This window comes from Coniophora puteana (assembly GCF_000271625.1).
Source record: "Coniophora puteana RWD-64-598 SS2 unplaced genomic scaffold CONPUscaffold_1, whole genome shotgun sequence".
NCBI lineage: Eukaryota > Fungi > Basidiomycota > Agaricomycetes > Boletales > Coniophoraceae > Coniophora > Coniophora puteana.
Genome location: NW_006913053.1, coordinates 3666216 through 3692040, shown reverse-complemented (window position 1 = coordinate 3692040; position 25825 = coordinate 3666216). Strand labels below are relative to the sequence as shown.

The following is a 25825-nucleotide window of genomic DNA, read 5'->3' as shown; positions in this document are numbered from 1 at the left end:
ATGTCAATTATCAGACGCGCATCCGAGTCCGAACTCTAGCAGTCGTAGTCCGACTATATATATACGTTCAAGTTGGTGGTTTGTAATGTCCTCGTAATTGAGATGGAGAACCTCGACCACGAGAACAGAACAAAATACCACGTATAATAGCTGTCTGAAGCAGAAGCAGAAAACCGTCGCATGCATATGCAGTACTGTAGCTTTGTACCACCCAGGCTTTCCGAGTCGGACGTCATCGGTATGGTCACTGACAGCAGCAGCAGCAGCAGCAGCAGCAGCAGCAGCAGCAGCAGCAATCAATCAATCTATGCCGTCAGCACACTACAATACGAATAGAAGTGCGAGGACCAAGATCCAAAGTTGAAAACAGCTGTGAATTAGTACCTAGTACTTAGTACGTAAAAAGGAGATCAAGAATGTAAAGAAAAGAAAACGACCTGCAGAGCTATAGAAATCCGGGATGACTACGAAGCATTAAATTACATGCGTTTCAAGGTCGAATTTCACTATTGCCGTATAGAAGTTCTTTGGTCCGTGTGACTTGACATAGAGCAGGAGCCGTGGATGAGAATGAAAGGAGGAAGGAGGAGGAGGAGGAGGGGGTATGGAGGTAAGCGGGGGTGCATACGTAGATAAATTAGGTCTCGTCTGGAGGTGCATAGGAACGGCGGGCAAAAGAGAGAATGAGAGAAAAGGAATAGGGCGGGCGGGCGGCAGATCTGGCCAGCATGAGGAAGCAAAGAGATCTGTTTCGGTCAGTGTCACCTAGCCGTCGCGCGCCTCACATAACAACGCAGTCCTTGTTATGCTTCCCGCCCGCCTCGCCGCCCGCCGTCTGCTCGCGCGAGATGACAGAGCCAGGCCCGCCAGGATGCGGCATCGGCGCGCCCGTCGCGCTCTTGAGCCGCTGCATCGCACGCTTGTCGCCCTGCTCCGCCGCGCGCTTGTAGTACTGCGTCGACCTGTACGCCATCACCGTCCGCGTCAGCCAACCCAGAAAAAGCAAAAAAGCAAAAACCCTCCCCGGTGTGCACGCGGAGGGAAAGGACGCACTCGGAATGATTCGGCGGCGTGCCGATGCCGACCTCGAGAAAGTACCCGACGGCGTACATCGCCTTTGCGAGCCCCGCGTCTGCGGCGCGCTTTGCCCACAGATACGCCTCCGTGTCGCTCTGCGGGAGGACGCCGGGCGAGCCGACGAGGTACCACGCGGTGAGCGCGAAGCATGCGTCCCGGTGGTTCTGCTGCGCTGCGATGTTCTGCCCCCGCCATCCACTATCAGCAGGCCACAGAGCGTAAGAAAGGGAGAGGACGCACGTAGTAATGTATACTCAGCGCCGGATCTTGCGGACACCCCATCTTGCCATACTCATAGCACTCGCCGAGCCTATACGCACTCGGCGCATACCCAAGCTCGCTCGCCTGCGCAAGCAGCTCCACCGCATACTCCACATCGACAAACACAACATTGTCCACCCCGCGCTCATGCAGCAGCGCGAGCTCATGCAGCGCTTGTGGGAACTCGGCCGTCGCATGCTCCGCCGCGCGCTTCAGCCACTTGACGCCCTCGCGCGGGCGGCGCGAGAGCCCGAGCTCGCCGTTGAGCTCCGCGATGCCGAGACGGTACATCGCGCCCGGGTGCAGCGCCGCGGCTGCCTTGCGGAAGAACTGCAGCGCCTTGGCGCTCTCCCTCCTGCACCCCCAGCCGTTCTCGCAGCACGTGCCCGCGCGGTACGCCGCATCGGGGTGGCCGTGCTTCGCTGCAAGCACAAACAGCGGGTAGGCGCTGTCAAAGTCCTGCTTGCCCTTGCGCGTGCCGAGCCCGTTCGCGTAGCAGTCCGCGAGAAAGTACTGCGAGCTCGGGTGGCCTCTGTCCGCGAGGCGCTTCAGCAGGGCGAGCGCCTCGTGCACGAGGTTCTCGCGCTTCTCGATCGCCTTCTCGATGTCCATGACGTTGCCCGCCGTCGGGGCGGGGATGGGGAAGGACTTGGACGCGTCGATCATGAAGACGGCGAACTCGAACTGCAGGTCCGGGTCCTGCGTCTTCTTCGCGTTCGCGCGGTAGAGCTCGAGCGTGCGCTCGTAGCTGAGCAGCGAGGCCTGGTTGCCCGGGCGCAGGTGCGAGTGGTCGAGCAGGGCGCCGCCGGACAAGGACGCAGCGAGGTTGGCGGCGGCGGCGGCGCCCCCGCCTGAGGCTTGGGAGTGGGCTTGGGAGGACATGGGCGGTGATGGGGCGCGCATGGATTGCGGACCCGAGCCGGGATGCTGCATGGGGCCGCCTGGGCCGACACCGTAGCCGCTGCCGACGCCAGCGCCGTTCATCATCGGGCCCGGCTGGGGCTGCCCGTAGAAGTCGTCGGCGTCACCGTTGCCGAGGTGCTGCTGGCCTGGCATCATCTGCCCTGGGTCGGGGCCGCCATCTTGGTAATACTGCTGATGTTGTTCTGGAGGGTACTGCTCAAACTGGGCAGGCTGGGACATGCGTGGGGACGGGGAGTTGTGGATGGAGCGTGATTGGCGGGGGCGACGTGGGGGCGGGAGCGGGTCGTCATTGTTGATGCCGTATGGATCTGGTTGTAGTTGGTCGTCGGGGGAGAAGAAGGAATTGGGCCGGGACTGAGATTGGGAGGCGGCAGCGTACATTGCGGTGATGCGCTTCCCGTGCTGATTGGGAGGTCGATCAGTGAGTGGTTCTTGAGGGCTTTAGGTAATCCGAGGTAGTGCTAGAATGGAAGGGAAGTTCTTGATGTGACTGCAGCGTCTGGCTGTTGTCTGGTAGGAGAGCAAGAGGAGAAAGGACGTTTTGAATATGAGGGAACTAGTGAAGCTTAGTTGCCGTGTCCGTGTCCGAGAGAGTAGGATAATAATATAACTGGGCCTATTATTATACGCTGTGCAGTGGACACACGTTCAAGGGAGTTGACTGCGAGGTCGTCGGTCCAGAAAAAGGGTGGAGGGACAAGGGGATGCTTGTCCATGAGGCACATCCCGTTGCCTTGCAATTCTGCTCGTCGATCCCCGCCAGTTGAGCCACCCGCTCCTCGGCATCTCCAGCCGAACTGGCTCGCCAACACACTTCTCTGTGCCTGGCCTCATTCAATACAGCATCCGCTCCTCCACTCTCCCACCGCCCAGCGTCCATGGTCATCAACGCTTTGTCTGCTCGTGCCCGCAAATTCCGCTGCGTAGCCGCGGCAAATTGCAGCTGTGTCATATATGACGTATAGTACACATTACATTGCTATAATAAAGTCATCCACACCCCCACTGGGACCCCTCGCACCCATACCCGAGCATATAATCACCACAAAAGAATACTGCATGTCCGAATCTATGCCTCTTCGACGCTCATATTCAGCTTGTTCGCCAGTGTCTCCATATACACCTCTGAATCGCACATAAGCACACAATGCATTAGGTGGGGCAACAATGATCAGCACTCACCCGTCTCGTGTCGCAGCTTCCAGTACTCCGCCAACAGCTCGTTGATCTCCCCCTCGCTCTTGCGCAGGTGCTCTCCCATCTATAACGTGCCATAACATAGTCAATTACCACATATCCAGGCAGCATTCACCGAAGATCCATTGAGTTCTTACCTGCCGCTCGATCTCGTCCGCCTCCCCGCGGAGCCCCTCGATCTCCGCGTCGTTCGTCTGCCGCTCCCGCAGCATATCGTCGTACTCGTCTTTAAGCCGATCCAGCGTCGCCTGCGCCGCCGCCCGCCGCTCCTCCGCGTGCCGCGCTGCCCGCTCGAGCTTCTCGTGTGCATTGGCAAGCTGTTTGTGCGCGCGCTGGAACCATTAAATATTAGCCCAACTGTGTGTAAGAACCAAGGAAAACTGGAGCGCACCTCCCGTTTCATCTGCAGCTCGCTGCGCTCTATCCGGCGGTAATCCAGTGAGTCCCGCAGATCCGCGAGCTCCTTCTGCGACGCGTCCAGCGCGATCGCCTCTTTCTCGATCGTCTGCAGCTGCTCGACGCACGAGCGTACTTCCTACCCTCCCTCATCAGCACCCATATCCATCCAACACCACCGCCCCCCCAAAAACGCACCTTCTCAATCTGCGCCAACACCCCCACCTTCGTCTGCAGCTCCCTCGCCTTCGCCTCATTCGCCGCAACCGTCTTGCGGTCCTCCGCCGCACTCGCGCCCATACTCGAGATATTACGCCGAATACGCTCGGGGCTCTGCACGATGCGCCCGCGCGTGCGCGACACGTTGTCCATGAGCAGCGCCGTGTCCGCCAGCACACCCTCCTTGCGCGCGAGCACCGCCGCCTTCTCGACCTTGAGCGCCTCGATGTCCTTGCTGATCGCCTTTGTCGTCTCCTTCGTCGCGAGCAGGTGCGCGGTGAGGTGCCCGTTTTCGCGCCGGAGCGCGTCCACGCGCGGTTCGTCTTCCGCGCGCTTTGCTCTGTTGTAGCGCGTAGAGTAGAGCAGAATAGAGCAGAATAGAGTAGAATATTGTTCGTTGGTCAGCACTGGAATGGGAATACGATGCAGATGGCGGAAAGACGCACTTGAGCGCGTTCAGCCGCCCCTCGATCTGCGCGCGCGCGCTCGCGGCCGCCTCGCGCTCGTCGACGACCTGCTCCGCGCGCTGCCGGAGGTTAGCAACGAACGGCTCGCACTGCTCGGTGAACTTGACAAAGTTGATGAACGCGGAGAGGATGAAGCGCGTGCGCTCCGCGTCCGGGTACGCCATGTCCTTGCTGCTGAAGTCCGTGATGCGCGCCGCCGCGGCGAACCGCGCGCTGTTGCATTTGGCATAAGGCATAGCTCGAGAAACTGGGAAGAGAAGGGGCGTACACGTGCTGCACGAGAAAATTGTGCGCGATGGCCGACTTGTACAGGTCCTAAATACACGCCCCCTTCAGCACCAGCGCACACATACACATACACGCACGCACAGGATTCGGATCGTCGAGCTCGGCGAGCGCGTTCTCGACCGCGCCGCCGAGCGCCTCGTTGGTGACGCTCGTGACCTGCACGAGGAACTGGGCGTAGACGTCGGTGACGAAGCGCTCGGTGGGGCGCACGAGCTGCTCCGTGCTCACGGAGATGTTCCACTCGTTCAGCGCGGTCATGATCTCCGGGATGGGCATGTTAGGGAACCAGTATTGGCCGGACATGGCCGAGTGGTGTTCTAGAGGTGTTTGAGATCAGATTCTCTTTCTTTGGGGAGTTGGTGCTCGAGAGGGAGGAAGTTAGGAGATGTAAAGACAAGACGCGTCGATATTCAAGGGTCACGTGAACGGCGCTTGAACGAAGAGTTGCCTGTTTTGGCACCGTAAGCGCTCGCTATTGACCCGGCGGTGCCAACGTTGTCAACATTGACCACGAGGAGTTGCTGGATTATTCGCGGCCTCGGCATTGTCAATCACGCTCTGGACTGTTCTCTCAATCTGCTCAGACTAGGCAGCGCCATATCACTGAGGGCCTTGACGCATCGATAACATCTTGGGCTGTGTAGTAACGAATATCTCCAGTGGATCGCCCCGCGCAGCTCTCTGTCACTGCACTGTACTCTGACGACTCAAGCAACACGCCCTAAACCTCCGACCCTCACCGCACCTTCCCCTCCCCACCTCCCCACCACCACCACCACCAATGCAATCCCTCCGCTCCCGCCGCCCCTCCGCCGCCGGCGGCGGCAGCACCAGCGGCCCCTCCTCCACGCCCAAACGCAGCGGCACCACCAAACTCGCCAAAGCGCCCACACTGCGCAACCCCAACCCCGCGCGCAAGTCCACCGTCGACGACAAGATCAAGAAGCGCATGTCCCTCCGCTACGCCGAGATCTCGGCGCCCTCGTTCCCGGACAGCGTCCCCGCCATGCCGTCCCTGCCCAGCGCGCTGCGTCCCGGTGCTGCCGCTGTCGGCTCTGTGGGGGGTGCGTCTAGGGGGCGCGCGGACGGGGTGGGGGTGCCTGGGGGGATGAGGGAGCAGGATCGGCGGGAGGAGGGGAGGGACGGGGATGCGGATGGCGAGGGTGAGGGGATTGGGGATGCGGCGAGGGAGAGGGAGGATGCGAGGGCGCTGGATAAGAAATTGTTGGGGCAGGAGGATTTTGACCCTGATAGTTGTCTGTGGTTTCTTGCGCATATAGTCTTTGTTGACGGCGCTAATTTACTGTGGATGGGCAGACCTCAAGGAGAAGCTCGCGAACTCGACAGAGGCAGAGCTCAAATCGCTTCAATCGTCCCTGCGCGGGTTAAAGGACGACACCGCCGTCGACCTGCAGCGCGACGTCTTCAAAAAGTACGCCCCCGCTCTTCCAAATCTCCACAATGCCCGCCGCTAACCGCCCCGCGTTGCACCCAGCTACGCCGAATTCGTATTCATCTCCAAAGAAATCTCCGTGCTCGAGAACGAGCTCCTCGAGCTCAAAGAGTCCCTCACCGAGTGGAAAAACATGCCGTCCCTGCTGCACATCGACGAGTCCGCCTCCGCCGCCGACCGCCGCCGCAACCTCCGCTCGTCCATCGCGGACCTGCGCGTGCTCTACGCAGGCCAGATGCAGACGCTGCACACCCAGATCGAGGGCGCCGCGACCCTCGCGCCGACGACGCCCGGCAGGCACGTCGTGCACGACCTCGACGGCGTTCTTGCGCTCAACCCGGCGACGTACCGCCCGACGCACACTGTCAAGTTTGTGGTGCTGGATGATGCTGTGCTTATTGCGAAGCGGAGGCGACGCGTGGGTGGCGCGGGCGGTGGGGGCGCGGGAGAGGGTGACGGGGGGAAGCTGGTGGCGGAGCGCTGTTGGCCGCTCATTGAGATGCTGGTTTTGGATACGAAGGATACGTCGAGTATGTTGTCCGCACTTTTTTCCGCTTTCGCGTTGACTCACCAGAATTATATCAGCACTCACAAATGTCTTCAAAGTGCGACACGGGAGGGAAACGTACGTCTTCCGCACCGAGGCCGCTTCAGACAAACGCTCTCTCCTGGCGCAATTCCGGACGGTAGCAGAGGAACTCGGGGCCAGACGGAGACGAGAGCGAGAAGGTGAAAATGAGCGTCGAAAGAGTTTGTACACTGGAAGCTTGACCGGAAGCGTAGGTCTCTTTCAACTTTTATAGAAAAGAACGAGGAATAATGCTAAATCTCCCCGTAGCGCGCCTCGATGGCATTCAACCCCGACACCATGCCCGCCTTCCCCGAATGGATGGCCGAGCTCGCGCAGCGCGCAGGCGGCGCCTCTGGCGCCCTCGGCCTCGGCGCTGGCGGGCCCTCGCTCTCGGGCGGTAGTGGCAGTGGCGGCGGCGGCGGCGGTACGAAAGAGAAAGACGAGCAGGACGCGCGCTGGGTCGGCGACTTCACGGACGAGCTCACCGTCGCGATCGCGCTCCGGCAGTGGGAGAACGCGGTCGCGCTCGTCGAGAAGGGCACGGCGAAGCAGGCGTCCATCACCGCGCTCGGCCCCAAGCTCGCGGCGCTGCGCGCGCAGCTGGAGGGCGCGCTGCTCGGGGTGCTGGCGCAGCCGAATGTGCGCAAGGCGGGGATTACGCGTGCGGTGGGGCATTTGGTGAGGCTGGGCGCGGCGCCGGCGGCGAGGAGGGCGTTGCTTGCTGCACGGGGGGAGGCGATCAGGGGGTATGTAAGGGCGATTAGGTTCGAGGGGCATGTGGGGATGTACGTGCATGATTTGTCCCTGGTGGTGTTTTCGGCGATTAAACACACGGCGGATTGGTATCTTGGTGCATTTTCTGAGACTGAGATGAGTAGTGGTGCGTCTCCATCCCTCTTCTTTGTTTTGTAGTATATGTTTGATTGACGACGACATTTTATTGACAGGCTTCATCGATTGGGCCAAAACGCAGCTCGAAGCATACGCAGACATGTTCCGCAAACAAGTTTTCGGGGCAGACGCCGACCAGCCTACGATCGATGAAGCGCTCGCCATCGCCCACGCACAACATCGCAAAGTCCTGCAAGAGTTTGGGCTCGACTTCCGCTTCCTCCTCGACCGCCTCCTCGTGCGCAACCCACCACCCGAGCCTGAGCCCTCCGTCTTCCACTTCCCCGCCGACCCACAAGCGCGCCTCGACGCGCGCAAGTCCCGCGCGTTCGCAGCGGCCGGGCCAGCACCAACGCCAGCGTCGGTCCCGCCTACCCCTACACCACCAATTACCCTTGCACCCGCCCCTGCGTCCGCCGGTGCGCGTTCGCGAACGCCAACGTCGCGTACCCAACAACAACAGCAACCACAGCAGCAACTCGCGGAGCCAACATCAGCGTCAGCCTCGCGTCCGCGCACGCCTACGTCGCGCACCCAGCAGCAGCAACAACAGCAAGCAGAGCCAACCTCGGCCTCACGCTCCAACTCGCGTGCCGCGTCGCCCGCACGCCCCGGTGCCGCGCGCCCCACGACGCCGACGAGGCCAGGGCTGCGGCGGAAGGACTCGGACGCGTCGACGAGGGGAAGTCGGACCGCGTATAGCCCGGCGCCGCCGCCGCGGTCGACGAACCGGCCTAGTATGTCGGCGCAGAGGCCGCCGCCGGTCGCTGTTCCGCAGCGCGATGGGATGTTTTAGTTGCCGCGCTCACTCGTACATGTGCTTTTCTCTCTCTCTTGCATTTTAACATGGATAATTTGACGTGAAGAACGATCTTTGCGTTGATAATGCAAAGGTGTACTGATCCAGGAAAGACAGTTGCACCCAAGTGGGATGAGGGCAACAGTCAGCCTATGGCGTACAGCCAGTTGCAAGGTAGAGCCTAAAAAGTCTAGGAGGCTGATAGATTGTAATCCAGGAAACTGAAACAGTCGTGTTGGGGCACGAGAGAGCACGAGAGTTGCTTGGAGTTTGAAGGTCTGGGGCATTGCATCAACGTGGAAAACGCGATGTCCAGAGCATCCAACGAGAAGCTCAACCAAGAAGGGCAAATCGTTCATCAACTGCTACATGTGGACGCAAGGTCATAATCATTGGCTGCGATCCCATGCTCAACTTGTGAGTCGATAGCGTTCTGTTAGTATGCGGTCTTTCCAGGTTTGTGCTTGATCATATATCATACGATTATCAACGTCGACCATCGTGGAGGTTGAGTCGAAAGCAGAGCTAATATACCGATCGCGTTCGAACAGGCGCTCGCACGAATCTTTCCTCACGATACCCTACAATGGAACTTCAAGTTCCTGTACCAAAAAGGTCGTCAATCGCAAGTCGCTTGAGTACTCCCAGGTTGCTTGTGACCATTGCCAAACTTTTCAGCCCAGTGAGCGTGACCTGGATTTTGATGATGATTCACCCTTGACCCAGTACGGAACCTTTCCTTCTACCTTTCTTTCTGTTTGGGGTCAGAACGACCAGGAGGCTGCCTGTAGGCATCAGGTTCATACAAAAAGCTGGTAGCATCGTGCACTCCGATTCGGGGTTAGCGCTTGCATGCGGACTTTTGACTTGTGGGTCCAAGGAATTATCATGCCTCATCTATTGGCCCTGATGTCGACTATCAGATCCAAGCATCATGCTCGTGGCCATGAACTTGTCTCAAAGTCCGCGTGTTTCATCAGCCTCCCTCGACTTGTATAAAAGATTACCTTGGTCGGGCAAGACCCCGTATATTTGTCATGATACGATCATAGGTTTCTCCGCAGCTTCTCAATTGAATGCCTGAACGAAGGCATTGCACGTTGCAGCTTCTAATCACTGCTGCAGACAGTATCCGAGTTCAAGTATCGGTTCCCTTCCCTTATGGCACGACATGCGGCGGAGAGCTGGATTAAGACCAAGGGCTCGAAACAGCTGCATATAGCACCTGGATCTCCCCCACCACTCTGAGCCTCGTTTTCTCCAGCGCCAAAGCTTCGACTTGACTTATATAAACAGTGTTCGCCCTCGGACAGCCGTATCACCATTTCTATCCCATCTTGGCAGGCTATGGACAGCGCATCCGATTCTCAGGGTAGTAAACGCCCAAGGTCTTTGTCAGGCACTAGTCCCGACGCCGTTCAGGCGAATGCGCAAGTGGGCGGGTCGCCCATACGATCACCACCCAAGAACCGCGTCAAGAGGGAGAATACATCGGTTGAGTGCAATACCCAGTGACGAATAGTAGCTGCTGTACTCACTTCCTGTAGACTCCGCCGCCGAAGACATACTGCAACTTGTCGTCACCAGCCTCCGCCGTTACATCCATACAGAGCAATTCTCAACGCCCGATGTCACAGTCCTCCCTCAGTTCCATCCCTGAAAGCGACCCAGTTGATCAGGCAAGTTTTGCGTGGTTGCACAACGATGACGGTCTGACAGAACATAGGCGCCTGCAACACTGGAGCAACAAGACGACACAGGGCGAGAAGACGACAGCAATATTAATCCCCTCACACGGAAGATGACCCCTCCTCTAGACGAGAATTTCTCTCGTTGGTCCTACCAGAAACCGATGGCCGAATTGGCTTCACCCACTGGCAGCAAGTGCCTGGTAACAAACCTAGCAAACTCGACGGTTATTGAAGGGGGCCATCTAGTAGCGCACAGAATGCACGCTAACGGACTCAACGTAAGATCTAAAATATAATGCTGTGCTACACAACGCTCACACATCATAGACGCATCTCTTCGAGGATGCATGGGGACCGGGAAATCCGATAGCTAGCAGGTACAATATGATCATGTGTAAGATTATATCTGTCTCATGTGTTCATTGGACTGCAGCCCTAACCATGTCTACCCAGTAAACGTTACATTCCACCGGTTTTTTGATGGACCGAATTGGGGATGGATGCTTATCCCTGAGCCAAAAGTTGTTCAGGAACTTTACGATCTATGTGAAAAGAGAAGAACTGAACGTAAAAATAAAGTCCAGGGGAGCACGTCGGAGCATTCGGAAGGGCTTAAGGGACCTGCCATTAACGAGGTACGCTTTGGAGTCAGCTTCTAAGGGTACTTTGGTGCCGCGTTGTTCTCGGATAATGTCAATCGCTTTCAGTACTTCCGCACGCGCATCACGCGTTATTATCTCGTGTCGCTGAGGGAGCGCATGCTGGACTGGCCGATTGAGCGGTATGAGACACATGAAGCTGTTACCGAGGAGGCCACCTTCCAGGCTACTGACAGTGAGCGCCTTACTACCACGGGAATCTTCTGTCACGAACAGGATATCAACGCTGAAGTCGCCACGCCAGATTCTCCTTCCGTCGCCCACTTGCAAGGTGATGGCTTTGATACGGAGGAAGTTATCGTAGACCCCCACGATTTACTTCGCGCTACCACCCCTGATGCAACTGACGGCGCCTCTAAAAATGGCGACACGCGTTCCTCACCTCAAAGCCATTCGGATATCACTGGGTCTCAGACTACAAACGAACTGGATGACGAGGGACCTAGCTTTGAGGAATACTCAAAACGAAACCCGCTGAACATCGGTCACTCAGACATGAGCATATACGAGGAACAGCTTGACCAACCAAAGCTAGGCTCATCTCACCGTTTTCCTTTTGCTAGATTGGGGTATCTCGAAAGCCACGCATCTCCCCATTTTGCTGTGTGCAACGCGATGATGAAGTTCTTCTCTGTGGGGGAGGAAATGCAGATTTCCTTGGTTCGAACGTTCCAAAGCATCCTTGATTATAATGAACAGGGAGGTGACCCGAACGCCAGTAAAAAATCTTTCACCCGCATGCGATATATGTTTGAGGAAATGTGGAGGTTTGGACACCTGAAGACATAAGCTTCAATGCATTACAGTAATAGGACACTTAGTTCTCCCCCGTAGAGTGCTCGAGTATCTAGCGACATAAAATTGTAGTAAACGTGCTTGGTATTGGCACAAATTAAACCCGGTCACCTAGGATAGAAAAATACCACCAGCAGCTCTAGGTACTATGCTCTCCAACGACGAGCTCAAAAGGACCACAGTTGGCCTAGTAGACGGGCAAGTAAACATGAAACTCAAGAGCAGCCCAATCATTGCTCGAAAACTGTCTCGAGTCCTTGCGCGTCACCTTCTGACGATACCACCACGGACGCCAATTGTGCCATTCGTCTTCTGCGAGTGGTGTCAAGGAGGGCTCGGCTCCATTGAAATTGGCGACCTGCTCATCGTTGAGGGTAACAGATTCCCAGCCTGTGTCCGCCGCTTCGCGATTGGCGTGAGCAAGCCACATATACACGTTCTGCCTTTTCTCGGGCCATAAAGTGGGCGAGAATAGGTTTGTGAGTGCAGAGTTATCCGTACTCGAGCACGTGACTAAACTAAGTGAGCCGCATACGCGTTCATATCGTCTTGAAGCCCGAAGACGATGTTTGAAGGCACGGGGGTTTGGACAGCTCATCCATGCGGAGCCCGCAGATACGATATCCATGGTAGCTCCTAGGGATGCAGTCATGGCGGCCAGCTCTTTGGTGTCAGTATGTTGGTACCACGCCTTCTCGCTCAGCAGTGATTCCTGCCAAGCAAGGACCTCCTTCAACGCGTGGCTCAGTTCTCCATGCGATTTTTTGAACTTGTCTTGCATCCGACGCATGACGAACTGTGGTCGAACATGACTGAAGATGGGGCTCAATGTAGCAAAAGGATAGGGATGCACCGCACGAGTTCGATGCGCTGACTCAACGGAAATGATCGCATCCTCCAATGACGAACTGGCGATGAAGTAGTACTTGAAAATAGTCCGACCGCGAAGCGTCTAAGGCGGTCGTTAGCGAATGCAAGCTATCAAGCAAGTCATTACCTTGTTCAGTTTGATACGGCGCTTCGCCGTTTGCCTCTGAGCCAATGCCCGGAGCGCGCGGAGGATGGGAAGCTCAGGAATCAGGAAGCAGTCACCACTATCAAAGAAGGGTTTCCATTCTGCCCCAACTGTACGCCATCGCCAACGTGAGAAGATGATAGATAATAAGGAACTTGGTACGAACCAAAAAGCGTGTTATACGGACTAGTGACGTCGAGACGCCGCCAGCCTACGCCCCACGCCCATTCAAGTTGCGAGAGCTGTGACATTGATTAGCGGGCGAAAACCAGAAAGGGAGATAGTGCAAACAAGGACGCACTGTTGTGTCATCCGTGTTCAATGGGAGCATATGGCAGCTAACAACATTGGTGCGCCGACCCGTGATCGCGCACCGACCTTGGTTCGGGTCTAGCTGCCTCGCTTTCTTGATATTCGTATGAAGGCCTGGTCTTCGCCGCCTAGCTGGCAGTCCAAGGATGCCATGACTGCGGAAGGATGGTGTTTGTGTGAGGCCGTACAGTTCATCGGCAGAAGTCGCAGTGTCCGAGCATGACTGGACCTCGCGATTGTCGGCGGTCTGTCGTGGATAGTCATTCTGAAAGCCACCCATGTGAGTGTGGGGGACAAGTTAGCCGTGACGTGATCGAGTAGGGTTTAACAGGATTTAACGTCAACAAGACGCGAGCGCGTCATTGTAACCGTCCCCAACAGCGGCGCCAGCACTAGTCACACTATGCGTGTCACACACTCTTTTGGAAAAGAACCACAGTGCGAACAGTGTGCGAACTCAGCATGCTGAACCATTGGCACCGACTCCATTCTCTCAACAATCTTTATAATTATACATCATAACATGGCTCAGACAGTGATATGTTTTCTGATTGTGGCCTAGGGATTGACGTGTCGTTCTCTGGCGTCAAAATTTACGTTCATGCCAGTACTAACTAATAGGCATTGACCATTATTCAACAAGTCCATGTGCGCTCAAGTTTGAGCAAAGGAGGTCAACCGGGTAAGTTACTGGGCAAGAGCAAAGTGAAGTAGGTTACACAGGATTCCCTGTTCGAGCGTTCAACAAATATGGCGCCGAATGGCGCTCTTCATCACCTCAGATCTGCTTCTCCCCTCCAAGCGAAAACGGAACAGTCACACTATGTTTCCTTGCCCAAGTGCTTGGTTTGACGTTGCCACCGCCTCCTGGTGAAGTTGCCATTGAATGTACATGAGGGTTTGTGCCAGATGCAAATGCAAACATAATTGTTGTCGATGTGCTCATATTCATTTTCCCCGAGCCCAGCGCCACCTGAATGCGCGGTGTATGAGCTATAGTTGATCGCCATGAGATGGTGCAACAAGGGGTGGAGTAGCCGGAATAGTTGGCAGTGCACAATGTGGCACGGGCTCGTTCAATGGGCAGGATAGATGCAACCAAGAACCTTCAAACGCTCAGTATATGGTTCTCGATAGTCGGTGTCACCGCTGGGCCGGTAAGTAAACGTGAAACTCAAGGGCCGCCCAGTCATTGCTTGAAAATCGTCTCGAGTTCTTGCGTGTCACCTTCTGACGATACCACCACGGACGCCAATTGCGCCAGTCGTCTTCCGCTGGCGGTGCAAATATAGGCTCCGCTTCTGCGAGGTAGTTGGCAACCTGCTCATCGTTGAGCACTGCAGACTCCCAGCCTGTGTCTGTGGCTTCACGACTGGCTTGATCGGACCACAAGTGTAGCTGTTGTTTCCGTTCTGGCCAGGACGCGGGCGAAGATGGCTCTGCTGGAAGGGCGAAGCTCCCTGTACTCGAACATGAGACTAAACTGAGAGATCCATGGGCAGGGAGATATCGTCTCGAAGGCCGGATGCGTCGTTTGAAGGCCTCATGGACCGGACGATTCATCCAGGTTGAGGCTATAGATACAACAAGGCGCTGGGCTTTTATACCAGCAACGTATGGAACAACCTCGGGAGGAACCTGTGCTCTTTCCTTCAGAAGTGATTCTTGTAGACCAAGGACCGTCCGTAGCGCATGGTCCAACTCGTCATACGCCTTCTTTAACCTGTCTCGTAACCTGCGAACGACGAAATGTGGTCGCACATGGCTGAAGATGGGGCCAAACCTAGAGAATGGATAGGGATGCACCGTGCGAGTACGATGCGCTGACTCGACGGTGATGAGCGCATCCTCCAATGACGAGCTGGCGATGAAGTAATACTTGAAAAGACTCTGACTCCTAAGTACCTACGCTTTGTTAGCAAGTTCTGAAGATGAACAAAGAGATCCACTACCTTGTTCAATCTGAAACGACACTTTGCAGTACGCTGCTCAGCTAGCAGATCAAGCGCGTGGAGGACCGGGAGATCAGGAATAAGACACCAGTCGCCGCTGTCGAAGAGGGCTTTCCATTCTGCCCCAACTACACGCCATTGCCAAGGTGAGACGACAGCGAGGACAAAGGAATCGCTACGAACCAAAAAGTGTGTTATATGGACTGGTGACGTCTAATCGTCGCCATCCTAGGCCCCATGCCCACTCAAGTTGAGTGAGCTGGTGTATTTGATTAGCAAGCGAAGACCAAAGAGGAGGACAATGCAGACGGGACGCACTGTTTTGTCATCCGTGTCCAATGGGAGCATATGGCAGCTAACAACGTCGGTGCGCCGGCCCGTGATCGCGCACCGTCCTTTGTTCGGGTCAAGCTGCCTCGCCTTCCTAACATTGACATGAAGACCTGGATGCCGTCGCCTTGCTAGGGGTTCATGGGCGGCACGTCTGTGTGGGGATGGTGTTCGTGTGAAGCCATAAAGTTCATCTGCAGAAGTTGCAGTGTCGGAGCATGACTGGGCCTCGCAAATGTCGGTAGCCTGTCGTGAATAGTCTTTATGAAAGCCACCCATGCGAGTGCGAGGGATAAGTTGGCCGTGGCGCGATCGAGTAACGTATATGGATTTAACAGGACTTGACGTCAACAAGACGCGACGGGTTGTTGCGCGTCACTGTGACCGTCCGCGACGGTGCTATTAAGTCACACTGGCCGCCTTAACTGGCACCTAGTACTGGCACTCCGAGTCGCTAGTCAACTTGATAGCAACTTGAAATACTCGCAACGCACTCTAACAGTAAATCTGGATATATGGCGATAGAGTCAAGATAGTAGTGGTATGGCTAGCTGAGGCTTATGGCGAGTTTACGGGGTTTCGCGCTACGACCCATAAGTGTGAGTCTGATACCGGTTACTATCGCGAATGAAAGACAGGAGTAACCTGCTAAGTAGCTTTGAAATTTACCCCTATATACCCTCCAACGATTCGGTGTATGTTGAAACTTTTTGAAATACTCGCAATCTAGCAAGTTTGAAGGTGGATAATAGACCGTTTGAGCAGCAACAAGTTTCCTGTAACTTTTGGCAGGCTCCACAGCGATTCCACCAATAGGATTTCTAGAAAAACTTCGAAATCTGTAAAGCTCAAACGGTCTAATAGGTATGATTTTCAAGTACTAGCTAGATGATTCTAAACTAGCAAAGCAGTAATCTCATCGCGACTAATCAGACGAAGTTTAAGTGTGCAAGCATAGTATATACTATGCGTGTATTAAATATTATAAACAGAATGCGCAATTACAGGATCGAGTCGGTAGAGGTTAGTATAGAATTATTAAGATACACTAGAGTTCCGTATAGTCCGATTCCTTGTTCTTTGGTCGAAAGTTCATCTTTAAGTTTCTCCGGGCCGCCGAGAGCCAGTTCTCCAGGGAAGAGTTTGCGAGGCAAGCGTGGCGAGTAGGTCGTGCAGAAGTGTCATAGAAGGTCGGTCGTACGCGGCTAATTTGGATCAATGTATCCGAACCGCGGGACCGTTCCGTTCATGAACCTGTCGTGGACGAGTGGAGTGGGCCAAACGGGTCGTGCACTTTAAAGGTGGTGTAGAAGGTTGGTCAACGTCATTGGTTTGGATCAAGTTAATGATCCAAATAGCAAGACGGTAGCCCGAGTCGTTCAAAAACCTGTCGTGGACGAGCGAAATGGGCCGAACGGGTCGTGCAAAGGTGGTGTAGAAGGTCGGTCAACGCCGTTGGTCTGGATCAAGTAAATCATCCAAACCGCAGGACGATAGCCCGAGTCGTTCAAAACCTGTTATGGACGCACAAAGTGGTAAGTCGCCTCATAAGCTCGCAGTAAAAGGGGGTGCAAAGTATGTACCTTTGTGCGGTGTCCGGATGGCCGCAACTGGACAGCGAGGGGACGCTAGTTGCAAAGTGCCGGGCGAGGCCGATGCAGACGGTTGTCCCAGGGGAGGCGTTCGCAAGGCGTAGGAGCGATAGGAGGACTTTGACCAAGAAGTAAGAGCGGGGAAGCGAGTGTATCCAGGTCAGTAGAGGTGCGAGAGATTCAGGATAGTCTTGAGGCCTTGTAGGAAACTTGAAGAGCTGAAGGAACTCGCATCGTCTGCAGGATGACTGCTCCCCAAGATGGCTAAGCCACTGGAATTGAGTCATGCAGCGCGATACGATGCTATGGCAGGCGAGGGCGCGAAGCTAAAACGACCAGTGCGTAAGTAAACTTTTGTGTATGCGTGATTTCAGAGAAACGTACCCGTTCTGCCGGGAATGGGCTTGGGGCGCGTCGCGAGTGTGGCTACGGATGGCAATCTTGAACTTGTCTTGGTCCGGGATGCAGCGGAGCAGGGTACACCGGAAGAGGTCGCAGAGGTGGCGGTACTCGAGGAAGAACAGCGCGAGAACGTAGCGATTGATCTACTTCCACTAGAGTTTGAGCTGGCAGAACTGGAGGATGTGACGCGAGGGATGCCACTGGCAGGCTTCGTAGTAATCTTTGGAGCCGGCGCCTTGCGGAGAGCTGCTACTCGAGGTGGGATAGGTATGCCAGAGGAAGCGGGACGAGGGAGAACCAGCGGCTTGAGGGGCTTGAACGAGGGCTTGGATGAGACCAATGTTGAGGTCGGAATGAACGACTGCCGAAGCTTGCTAGAAGGGTTCGCCATCTTTGTATCACGTTTGATCAGACCAGATCCACTTGCAAAGGCCGCCTTGTCGAGAATAGCAGAGGCGCGGGCAAGCGCTCGTGCGCCACTCGCAGGCGTCGGCGTAGGGGGAACATTGAAATCGGTAGACTCGTCCGACGAGATACCCTCGAGTGTAGGAGTAGGCGCGAGAGCGGGAAGCTGCTCCGCTTCTCTCTTCTTTGCATCCAAAAAAGAACCTACCAGAAAGACATTGAGTAGTTGATCAATACAAAATGAAAGCGGCACACACCACTGGTAGCCTCGGGTTTTCCCTCAACCTCTTCTCTTCTGAACAGAGCCTGAAGCTTTTGTTTGCGTTCCTCGGAGGTGAGCCATCCGCCAACAGGTTCAGACACAGGCTTAGCAACAAATACGTCGTCCTGAGAAACAGCAGGAGCAAGACTCGGGATAGGTCGGCAGGTGCGCATAGTCGCATCCTTGGTCATGGGATAGTCCAAATACTCGAGAGACTCTTCGTTGATAGCGGGTATGACACACAAGGGACTCTTCTTGAGGACGGGGACAGAGCTGTCAACTACAGGAGCTGTGACAGGCGCGATCAATGTCGAAGGAGACACAGTAGCAATAGCGCGCCTAAGACGAGATGAACCAGAGGTAGAACGGGGAGTGCTGGTCACGGGAGGCGAGAATGGCGCAAAGTAGACAGATGCAGAGGCCTTAGACGATGATGGTGCAACCGGGGCAGATACTACGGGCAGAGGCGAAGAGGATGGAGCCGGGACAGAGGCAACCGAGGCAGAGGCCGTAGAGCATGAAGAATGAAACGCGGGTCCGGGAGCAACAGCCACAGGGGACAAGACAGTTGCAACAGGTGCGGGCGACGATGATACAACAGCGACAGGAGCAGGGGCCGAGGTGGAGGACAAAGAACCGGGAGCAGACGTTGAAATACCAGCGTTGGAGTCAGTCTGGGACGTTGCCAATGCGGAAGGCTTGGAACGGCCCATGCAGCTATCGACAAAGTCCGCTATGCCCATCAAGTTGGAAGGAGGGTTGTGACCTGAGCAGTAGGGGTTAGAGGGTACGAATACGATTGCGAAGATGATCAAGTTGACTTACCAGCCGCTAGCTTAGTTTCGAAACGCTTCTGGGCATTAGCTAGGATACGTGCCTGGCGCTCAGCAGTGATCTCGCCAATTAGGCCTAAAGCAGTGCCGTCGGACTTGAGAGCAGGAGCCGCACTGACCACGTCGGTCTTGACATCGGTGAGCTCGCGCCGGGCAGAGGAAAGCTGCCTGGAGAACGCGCTGTGTGCAGCCTTTGCATGGACAGTGACAGTGTCGGCTACCTCGGTAGTCAGCTCGTTGGGACGCAGGCGCGAGAGCAGAGCCAAGATCGCATCCAGCTTGGTGCCAGTAGTGCGTCCAAGAGAGTCGATCTGATTCTGGATGAAAGTGACCTTGTCAGAAAGCGCCTTCTGTCCCTCCTCGAGCTTGCTGACACGGCGGAACTCCTTGATCATGAACGCCTCGAGAGACTTGGTGAACGCACGGTCGCTGCGCCTGTGGTCGTCAACGCTGCCGACGAGTACCGCGAGCTGATACTCCATGGCTTCCTGGATGGCCGCCTGTTCGGAGAGGCGCGCCGTTAGGACCTCGATGTGGCCCTCCTGAGCGTCGAACTGCTCAAGGCCCCAGTCGAGCCTGCTGCGGAAGTCGTCGACATTGTTCTGGACGTCGAGCTTCATGTTCTTGACACCAGCCCGAAGACCCAAAATCTCCGCAAAGAAGGAAGACAGGGCCTGGGTGGAATCGTGGCGAACGTCTTGGTTGGGGGTAGACATTGAGATGAGAGTGGTATGGATGGTTTAAGTGCTTTAAGAGCGATGTAGGCAGATAAATGGCGACGAGTACTGAAGAGCCTGAGGCATTCACAGCGAGCTTTTATACGTCTGCCGTTGCCTCCGAGGTCTCTGACTAGCACCATCGTCAGCCAGTTTCGATCGCGACACGACGGTCTGTTGTTTCAGAAACAAAAAAGGACATATTGGATGGACGAGTTCTGAGAATGGAATAGCTCAGTCCGAATTCATAGATCCATGGCAGCTTGGATGGCGGAGAGCAGTTCAAACTTGCCGGTTTGAGTTGCCTCCTCCGCCGTTCAAGCTGTAAGGCACCAAGACAGGGGGTCGGGCTGAGCCTGAGTACTTGGAGCAGACAGGGCCGACGTAGTGATTTGCGTGTTCAGACTGTCCCCTAGGCTCAGTTCCAGGCTCGTTTGTTTGTTGTCTTGGACCGCACCATTCATCATTTCCATCGAGCCCGACAAATGACGACTGGTTACATACCTCTCGGATGCTTCTTCAACGACACCTATTGTGTCTCGGTAGCCCTGCGTGGGTCTCAGACTACGAACAAACTAGAAATCGAGGGACTGAACGTTGAGGAATATACGGAACGAAAGTCGCTAACATCAAACAATCAGACATGGGCAAATATCAGGAACAGCTTGACTGACCGGGATTAGGCTCCTCTCACTGTTTTCCTCGCCATAGATTGGTGTCTGTCGTTCTCCTCTGTCGTGAAGGAAATCTCGTGAGCGCATACAAACATGATGGACGACACTGAGCATTATTATTGAAACCTGTCGCCTGAAAAATACCACCAGCAGCTCTAGGTACTATCTTCCCTAACGACGAGCTCAAAAGGACCACAGTCGGGATAGTAGACGGGCAAGTAAACATGAAACTCAAGGGCAGCCCAATCATTGCTCGAAAACTGTCCCGAGTCCTTGCGCGTCACCTTCTGACGATACCACCACGGACGCCAATCGCGCCAGCCGTCTTCCGCTGGGGGTGCAAAGATGGGCTCCGCTTCTGTGAGGTGGTTAGCAACCTGCTCATCATTGAGGGTGGCAGATTCCCAGCCTGTGTCTACGGCCTCGCGATTGGCATGAGCAAGCCACAGATGTACGTTCTGCTTTTTCTCGGGCCACGAAGCGCGCGAGCATAGGTCATCTGGGAATGCACAATTTTCCGCACTCGAGCATGAGACTAAACTGAGCGAGCCGCATACGCGTTCATATCGTCTTGAAGCCCGAAGACGATGTTTGAAGGCACGGGGGTTTGGACAGCTCATCCATGCGGTGCCCGCAGATACGATATCCACAGTAGCTCCTAGGGATGCAGCCCTGGCGGCCAGCTCTTTGGTGTCAGTATGTTGGTACCGCGCCTTCTCGCTCAGCAGTGATTCCTGCCAAGCAAGGACCTCCTTCAACGCGTGGCTCAGTTCTCCATGCGATTTTTTGAACTTGTCTTGCATCCTACGCATGACGAACTGTGGCCGAACATGACTGAAGATGGGGCACAACGTAGCAAAAGGATAGGGATGCACCGCACGAGTACGATGCGCTGACTCAACGGCAATGATCGCATCCTCCAATGACGAACTGGCGATGAAGTAGTACTTGAAAATAGTCCGACCGCGAAGTGTCTAAGCGGGCCGTTAGCGAATGCAAGCTATCAAGCAAGTAGTTACCTTGTTCAGTTTAATACGGCGCTTCGCTGTTTGCCTCTGAGCCAATACCCGGAGCGCGCGGAGGATGGGAAGCTCAGGAATCAGGAAGCAGTCACCACTATCAAAGAAGGGTTTCCATTCTGCCCCAACTGTACGCCATCGCCAACGTGAGAAGACGATAAGATAATAAGGGACTTGGTACGAACCAAAAAGCGTGTTATACGGACTAGTGACGTCGAGACGCCGCCAGCCTACGCCCCACGCCCACTCAAGCTGCGAGAGCTGTGACATTAATTAGCGGGCGAAACCAGAAAGGGAGATGGTGCAAACGGGGACGCACTGTTTCATCATCCGTGTTCAATGGGAGCATATGGCAGCTAACAACATTGGTGCGCCGACCCGTGATCGCGCACCGACCTTGGTTCGGGTCTAGCTGCCTCGCTTTCTTGATATTCGTATGAAGGCCTGGTCCTCGTCGCTTAGCTGGCAGTCCAAGGATGCCATGTCTGCGGAAGGATGGTGTTTGTGTGAGGCCGTACAGTTCATCTGCAGAAGTCGCAGTGTCCGAGTCTGACTGGATCTCGCGATCGTCGGCGGTCTGTCGTGGAAAGTCTTTATGAGAGCCGCCCATGCGAGTACGAGGAACAAGTTAGGCGTAGTGCGATCGAGTAACGTATTATGGGTTTAACAGGACTTGACGTCAACAAGACGCGACAGGGTTGTCTCGCGTCACTGTGACCACCAACGGTAAGTACTGATCACACTCAAGTACTCAGGCTTCGCGAGTCACAAACTTTCTTGGAACAAAACCGCGGTGCGACTCGCTGGGACTTCGAGCTTGAGCTTGAGCGCTCGAGCGCTCGAGCGCGAACATGAACGTTCCACTGACTCCAATCTTCTCAACAATATTACAGTAACCTTTACAATGACACATCAGAACATGACTCATACAACGATACGCTCTCTGATTGCGGCCCAGAGGTCGACGTGTCATTCTTTAGCGTCAACATTTACGCATTGTAATTTGTGCTAGTTGACAAACTCTTCTTCGAATCAAATACCGTTCGTTTCCATATTTACGATTACCGTCTTAGCCTCCAGTTCCTGATAATGTTCATCACAATTTTATGAGCATAACACTATTGTTTTGCCGGCCTTGTGCGCCACCAGGCTGCGACATGCACTTGTGGAAGTTACGCGAGATGTCAAGCCATCTAAATGTGCAAACCCCTCCGAGTCGTACGTCCGACACGACTCTGAAGTTTTAGAATCAACGCGTGTTATCTCCGTTGTCCTTCATCGATATTGATACAAAGGTCAGGTGCTTGAATTGTTGTGCTGGTAACAATAAGCAAACTCATGCGCTCTCCGCCTCCTCGCTCTCAATGTCCACCAGCTCCTTGCCCTCTTCGACCATCTCGCCCTTGGCGCACGCCACCGCCTTCACAACCCCGTCCACATCCGAGCGCAGCACCGTCTCCGTCTTCATGCTCTCCAGCACTACAACCGGCTGTCCCTTGACCACCTTCTCACCAAGCTTGACCCTCACCTCCACAACCAAACTCGGCATCGGCGCGCGCAGCGCGCCCTTGCTCCCGCTAAGGACGTCCCCGCCAAGACTGCGGAGCCAGCCAGGCGTGGGCAGCACAAGCGTGGTTTTACGCCCGCCTGCAGAGAAGATGTGCAGCCGCTCCATCGTGCCATGAGCGAGCGACGCGGGCACCGCCGCGGGTGGCGGCTGCGACACGATCGTCGTCTCGAGCCCCGCGCCGCCGAGCGTCGTGCGGAGCGACGTAGGCGAGGCGAGGTGCGCGGGCACACTAGGGAACATGGCGAGGGTCTCGCCGGACGGGGAGCGGATGGTGACGTCAAAGGTCGATGGGGAGACGGATTTTACGTGCACGGTGGTTGGTGGTGCGTCGGGGGCTGCATCGTCGCTCTGGATGGAGATGATGCGCTCGTACACGTCACCGCCGAAGCGGCGGGACTGGAGGGTCGTCCAGGGCGTAGAGTCTGCGGGCTGGGTTGGGTGGTCTCGCAGAGCGACGTAGAGTCCAGCCTGGGCTAGGAGCTCTGAGCTGGGTTCGGGGATTGGCGGGAACAGCTCGTCGAAGTATTTCTGAGTGATAAATATCAGCGAACTGCGAAAGCCAACCTGATAGAATAAAGCGATACATACCGGAATGAATCCAGTCTCGACATCACCAGCAATGAACTTCTCGTGACTCGCTAGCGCGAGCAAGAATTCGACATTGGTTGAGAGCCCAACGACCTTGTACTCTTCGAGTCCGCGACGAAGCATACGGAGCGCCTCGGTGCGATCACGCCCGTGCACGACAAGCTTGGCGATCATCGGGTCATAGAACACGCCAATCTGCGAGCCCTGGGTAAAACCCTGTTCGAGGCGGAGGGATGGCGCAACAGTGACCGAAGTGTCAACTTCGCGAGGGGCAACATCGCCCGAATCTGTCGATGTACCTTCGGCCGGTATAAGTGGAGGGAACGTAGGTGCAAAGATGTGTGTGGGGGTTGGGGTGGAGAGGTAGAGCATCGTGCCAGAGTCGGGGAGGAAGTTGTTGCGCGGGTTTTCGGCATATATCCGCGCTTCGAAAGCATGTCCGATGAGAGGCACCTCAGATTGTTTCAGCGGGAGAGGGTTTCCTGCAGCCACCTAATAAATTAATTTAGCTGAATGTTTCTTCTGTTTAGACACCCATACCTCAAGTTGCCACTCGACTAGATCCAAGCCAGAAACCATTTCTGACACTGGGTGCTCAACCTGCAGTCGAGTGTTCCTAAAAAAATCCATTCAGAATAAGCTCAAAACTCGCATATTTAGCACACACATCTCCATGAAGTAAAATTGTTGCGTGTCATTGTCAAAAATGAATTCGACCGTACCAGCACCGACATAGTTAACCGCCTTTGCAGCGGCGACAGCCTTCGAACTGAGGTCAGCACGAAGCTCAGGGGTCAATCCAGGCGCTGGTGCCTATGATTTTACCGACGTCAGGCAGAGTCCACCAAAACCTACGAGAGCGCGAAGAAACACACCTCCTCGATGATCTTCTGATTCCGCCTCTGCACTGAACAATCTCTCTCCCAGACACTAACAGCATTCCCCATCATGTCCGCAAACACCTGCACCTCAATATGGCGCGGCCGCACGATGTATTTCTCAACAAGGACGTCCGCGTCACCGAACGCCTTCTGCGACTCTCGCTTTGCAGACTCGAGCGCGTCCATGAACTCATCTTCAGAGTGAACGGTTCGCATGCCTTTGCCGCCTCCACCATGGATAGCCTTGATGAGCACGGGGAAACCGATACCCTTGGACTCTTCGAAGAGGTGCTGGGGGTCTTGGTTTGTCCCATGGTATCCTGGCACGCAGGGTACGCCGGCAGCTGGAGGAGGATTGCGCATTTGTGTTCAATTTGAGCGGAACGTAGATGCCAGGGAAGGGGCTATACCTGACATAATGTTCTTGGATTCACTGGTATCGAGTTTAGTCCTCCGGAAGACGTCAGGAATTTATTGTTTATACCTCTTGGAGCCCATGCTTACGATGGCACTTGAGGGTGGGCCAATGAACACAATGCCTTCCTCCGCGAGGCGTTCCGCGAATTTGGCGTTCTCGCTCAGGAAACCATATCTTAATGGTGTCAGAAGCCATTAGCGAACGATTTATTGTGAACAGCTTCTACGAACCCAGGGTGAATAGCCTGAATAGCCCAAGGTCAAACTTGTATTCACCAATCGTTGAGTACGTTCATGACCACATACCTGAGCACCACTACGATGACAAACCTCAATGATCTTGTCCATGCTGAGCTTTCCGGAGTGTCAGACACAAGTCAATTATCCTAATGATTGAATATACTCACATAACTCTCCGCAGATGGGGCAGGACCGATACAGTATGCTTCATCAGCCTAAGTTCGCAATTGAGTCTCATGTTGACACAGCTGGCGGAGGTATCGTTACCTCCAAGACGTGTAACGAATTCGCGTCGACTTCACTATACACAGCAACAGTCTTGATACCAAGCTTCTTCGCGGTCCGAATGACACGGCACGCGATTTCGCCCCTAGACAGCGGTAAGCGCGCTGTGCAACGGACTGGACAACATCCACGCCTCACCGGTTAGCAATCAGAACCTTGTCAAAGTGCGCCTTTCGCAGGGAAGCATCTACGCGAATCAATAAGGTCAGCAAAAGCGACTAACTTTGTTATGTTCGGTGCTTAGAGATTGAGTGGGGCATCGTACCTTGACTGGAGCTGGGGGTCGCGTACGACCGAGCAAAGGAGGTTCCCGCGAGCGGCTTAGTAGACCGTAGCAACTTGGCGGAGTTAGCACTAGCGACATTGCGGATGCCTCTGTTGATTGTCCTTCCCGAGGTGTTCTGGACAACCGCTGTTACAGCTGGTGCAGCGGCCGCGCGAGCGCGCGACGAGATGAGACGCAGAGACTGAGCCGCCGAGTGCTTTGAAGGAATCATTCCTCAGTGAGACTGATCAAAATAAGCAGTGAGGAAGAGAAGGAGTTTGCGGAGCTGCCCAGAAGCTAGTCAATCTCGAGCCCGTCGTGGCCGGCGTCGGGAAGCGACACCCGGGTATGGTCCTTCCGCGCCTCGGCTATAGCGCGC

General features: G+C 55.3%; 9 protein-coding genes across 9 annotated transcripts; 2 read left to right on the top strand and 7 right to left on the bottom strand.

Moving 5' to 3' along the window:
- Positions 1-781: 781 nt before the first annotated feature.
- On the bottom strand, positions 782-2241 carry CONPUDRAFT_44820 (HCP-like protein; the record flags this gene model as incomplete). Its single annotated transcript, XM_007764279.1, has 3 exons — positions 782-962; positions 1054-1259; positions 1318-2241. 3 exons carry the CDS (start codon positions 2239-2241, stop codon positions 782-784), a joined length of 1311 nt encoding a protein of 436 aa, XP_007762469.1.
- A 938-nt stretch (positions 2242-3179) lies between these two features.
- On the bottom strand, positions 3180-5198 carry CONPUDRAFT_161784 (uncharacterized protein). Its single transcript, XM_007765570.1, has 8 exons — positions 4911-5198; positions 4810-4856; positions 4521-4754; positions 4054-4414; positions 3851-3994; positions 3597-3791; positions 3445-3523; positions 3180-3387 (listed from the first exon to the last, which is right to left on the bottom strand). Exons 1-8 carry the CDS (start codon positions 5130-5132, stop codon positions 3332-3334), a joined length of 1338 nt encoding a protein of 445 aa, XP_007763760.1. The 5' UTR covers positions 5133-5198; the 3' UTR covers positions 3180-3331.
- A 412-nt stretch (positions 5199-5610) lies between these two features.
- Positions 5611-8540, top strand: CONPUDRAFT_149220 (uncharacterized protein; the record flags this gene model as incomplete). Its single annotated transcript, XM_007765569.1, has 6 exons — positions 5611-6085; positions 6147-6261; positions 6325-6812; positions 6868-7061; positions 7121-7733; positions 7801-8540. 6 exons carry the CDS (start codon positions 5611-5613, stop codon positions 8538-8540), a joined length of 2625 nt encoding a protein of 874 aa, XP_007763759.1.
- A 1350-nt stretch (positions 8541-9890) lies between these two features.
- CONPUDRAFT_161782 (uncharacterized protein) lies at positions 9891-11300 on the top strand (the record flags this gene model as incomplete). The annotated part of the gene is made up of 7 exons (XM_007765568.1): positions 9891-10037; positions 10091-10222; positions 10270-10512; positions 10562-10628; positions 10688-10869; positions 10942-11068; positions 11138-11300. Coding segments are annotated over 7 exons (1059 nt in total), but the record flags the coding sequence as incomplete, so codon positions are not given.
- A 359-nt stretch (positions 11301-11659) lies between these two features.
- On the bottom strand, positions 11660-13301 carry CONPUDRAFT_79341 (uncharacterized protein). The gene is made up of 4 exons (XM_007764661.1): positions 13005-13301; positions 12870-12945; positions 12686-12813; positions 11660-12640 (listed from the first exon to the last, which is right to left on the bottom strand). Exons 1-4 carry the CDS (start codon positions 13293-13295, stop codon positions 11876-11878), a joined length of 1260 nt encoding a protein of 419 aa, XP_007762851.1. The 5' UTR covers positions 13296-13301; the 3' UTR covers positions 11660-11875.
- A 3018-nt stretch (positions 13302-16319) lies between these two features.
- Positions 16320-17215, bottom strand: CONPUDRAFT_79340 (uncharacterized protein). The gene is made up of 2 exons (XM_007764660.1): positions 16881-17215; positions 16320-16811 (listed from the first exon to the last, which is right to left on the bottom strand). The coding sequence occupies exons 1-2, from the start codon at positions 17174-17176 to the stop codon at positions 16805-16807; spliced, it is 303 nt and encodes a 100-aa protein (XP_007762850.1). The 5' UTR covers positions 17177-17215; the 3' UTR covers positions 16320-16804.
- On the bottom strand, positions 17173-19507 carry CONPUDRAFT_149217 (uncharacterized protein; the record flags this gene model as incomplete). Its single annotated transcript, XM_007765567.1, has 5 exons — positions 17173-17215; positions 17274-17434; positions 17479-17900; positions 17954-18724; positions 18784-19507. The coding sequence occupies 5 exons, from the start codon at positions 19505-19507 to the stop codon at positions 17173-17175; spliced, it is 2121 nt and encodes a 706-aa protein (XP_007763757.1).
- Positions 19508-20336: 829 nt separating this feature from the next.
- On the bottom strand, positions 20337-21810 carry CONPUDRAFT_149216 (uncharacterized protein; the record flags this gene model as incomplete). Its single annotated transcript, XM_007765566.1, has 4 exons — positions 20337-21155; positions 21201-21328; positions 21386-21461; positions 21520-21810. The coding sequence occupies 4 exons, from the start codon at positions 21808-21810 to the stop codon at positions 20337-20339; spliced, it is 1314 nt and encodes a 437-aa protein (XP_007763756.1).
- Positions 21811-22308: 498 nt separating this feature from the next.
- On the bottom strand, positions 22309-25678 carry CONPUDRAFT_161778 (uncharacterized protein; the record flags this gene model as incomplete). The annotated part of the gene is made up of 13 exons (XM_007765565.1): positions 22309-23298; positions 23359-23850; positions 23899-23974; positions 24026-24171; positions 24234-24583; positions 24650-24672; positions 24724-24831; positions 24888-24901; positions 24963-25010; positions 25064-25111; positions 25164-25266; positions 25320-25368; positions 25447-25678. The coding sequence occupies 13 exons, from the start codon at positions 25676-25678 to the stop codon at positions 22537-22539; spliced, it is 2451 nt and encodes an 816-aa protein (XP_007763755.1). The 3' UTR covers positions 22309-22536.
- Between the last annotated feature and the right edge of the window lie 147 nt (positions 25679-25825).

Bases quoted from the DNA above. Each gene is read 5' to 3' on its own strand.
- CONPUDRAFT_79341 (XM_007764661.1), bottom strand. From the start codon at position 13,295: ATGGGTGGCTTTCAGAATGACTATCCACGACAGACCGCCGACAATCGC. The intron at 12,946-13,004 runs GTGCGTCCTTGT...TCAATGTCACAG, and splicing joins TGAACACGGATGACACAACA to CTCTCGCAACTTGAATGGGC. The intron at 12,814-12,869 runs GTTCGTACCAAG...GATGGCGTACAG, and splicing joins TCCGTATAACACGCTTTTTG to TTGGGGCAGAATGGAAACCC.
- CONPUDRAFT_79340 (XM_007764660.1), bottom strand. From the start codon at position 17,176: ATGACTCAATTCCAGTGGCTTAGCCATCTTGGGGAGCAGTCATCCTGC.
- CONPUDRAFT_161784 (XM_007765570.1), bottom strand. From the start codon at position 5,132: ATGTCCGGCCAATACTGGTTCCCTAACATGCCCATCCCGGAGATCATG. The intron at 4,415-4,520 runs GTGCGTCTTTCC...GCGCTACAACAG, and splicing joins GGGCGGCTGAACGCGCTCAA to AGCAAAGCGCGCGGAAGACG. The intron at 3,524-3,596 runs GTAAGAACTCAA...GGCACGTTATAG, and splicing joins CGGACGAGATCGAGCGGCAG to ATGGGAGAGCACCTGCGCAA.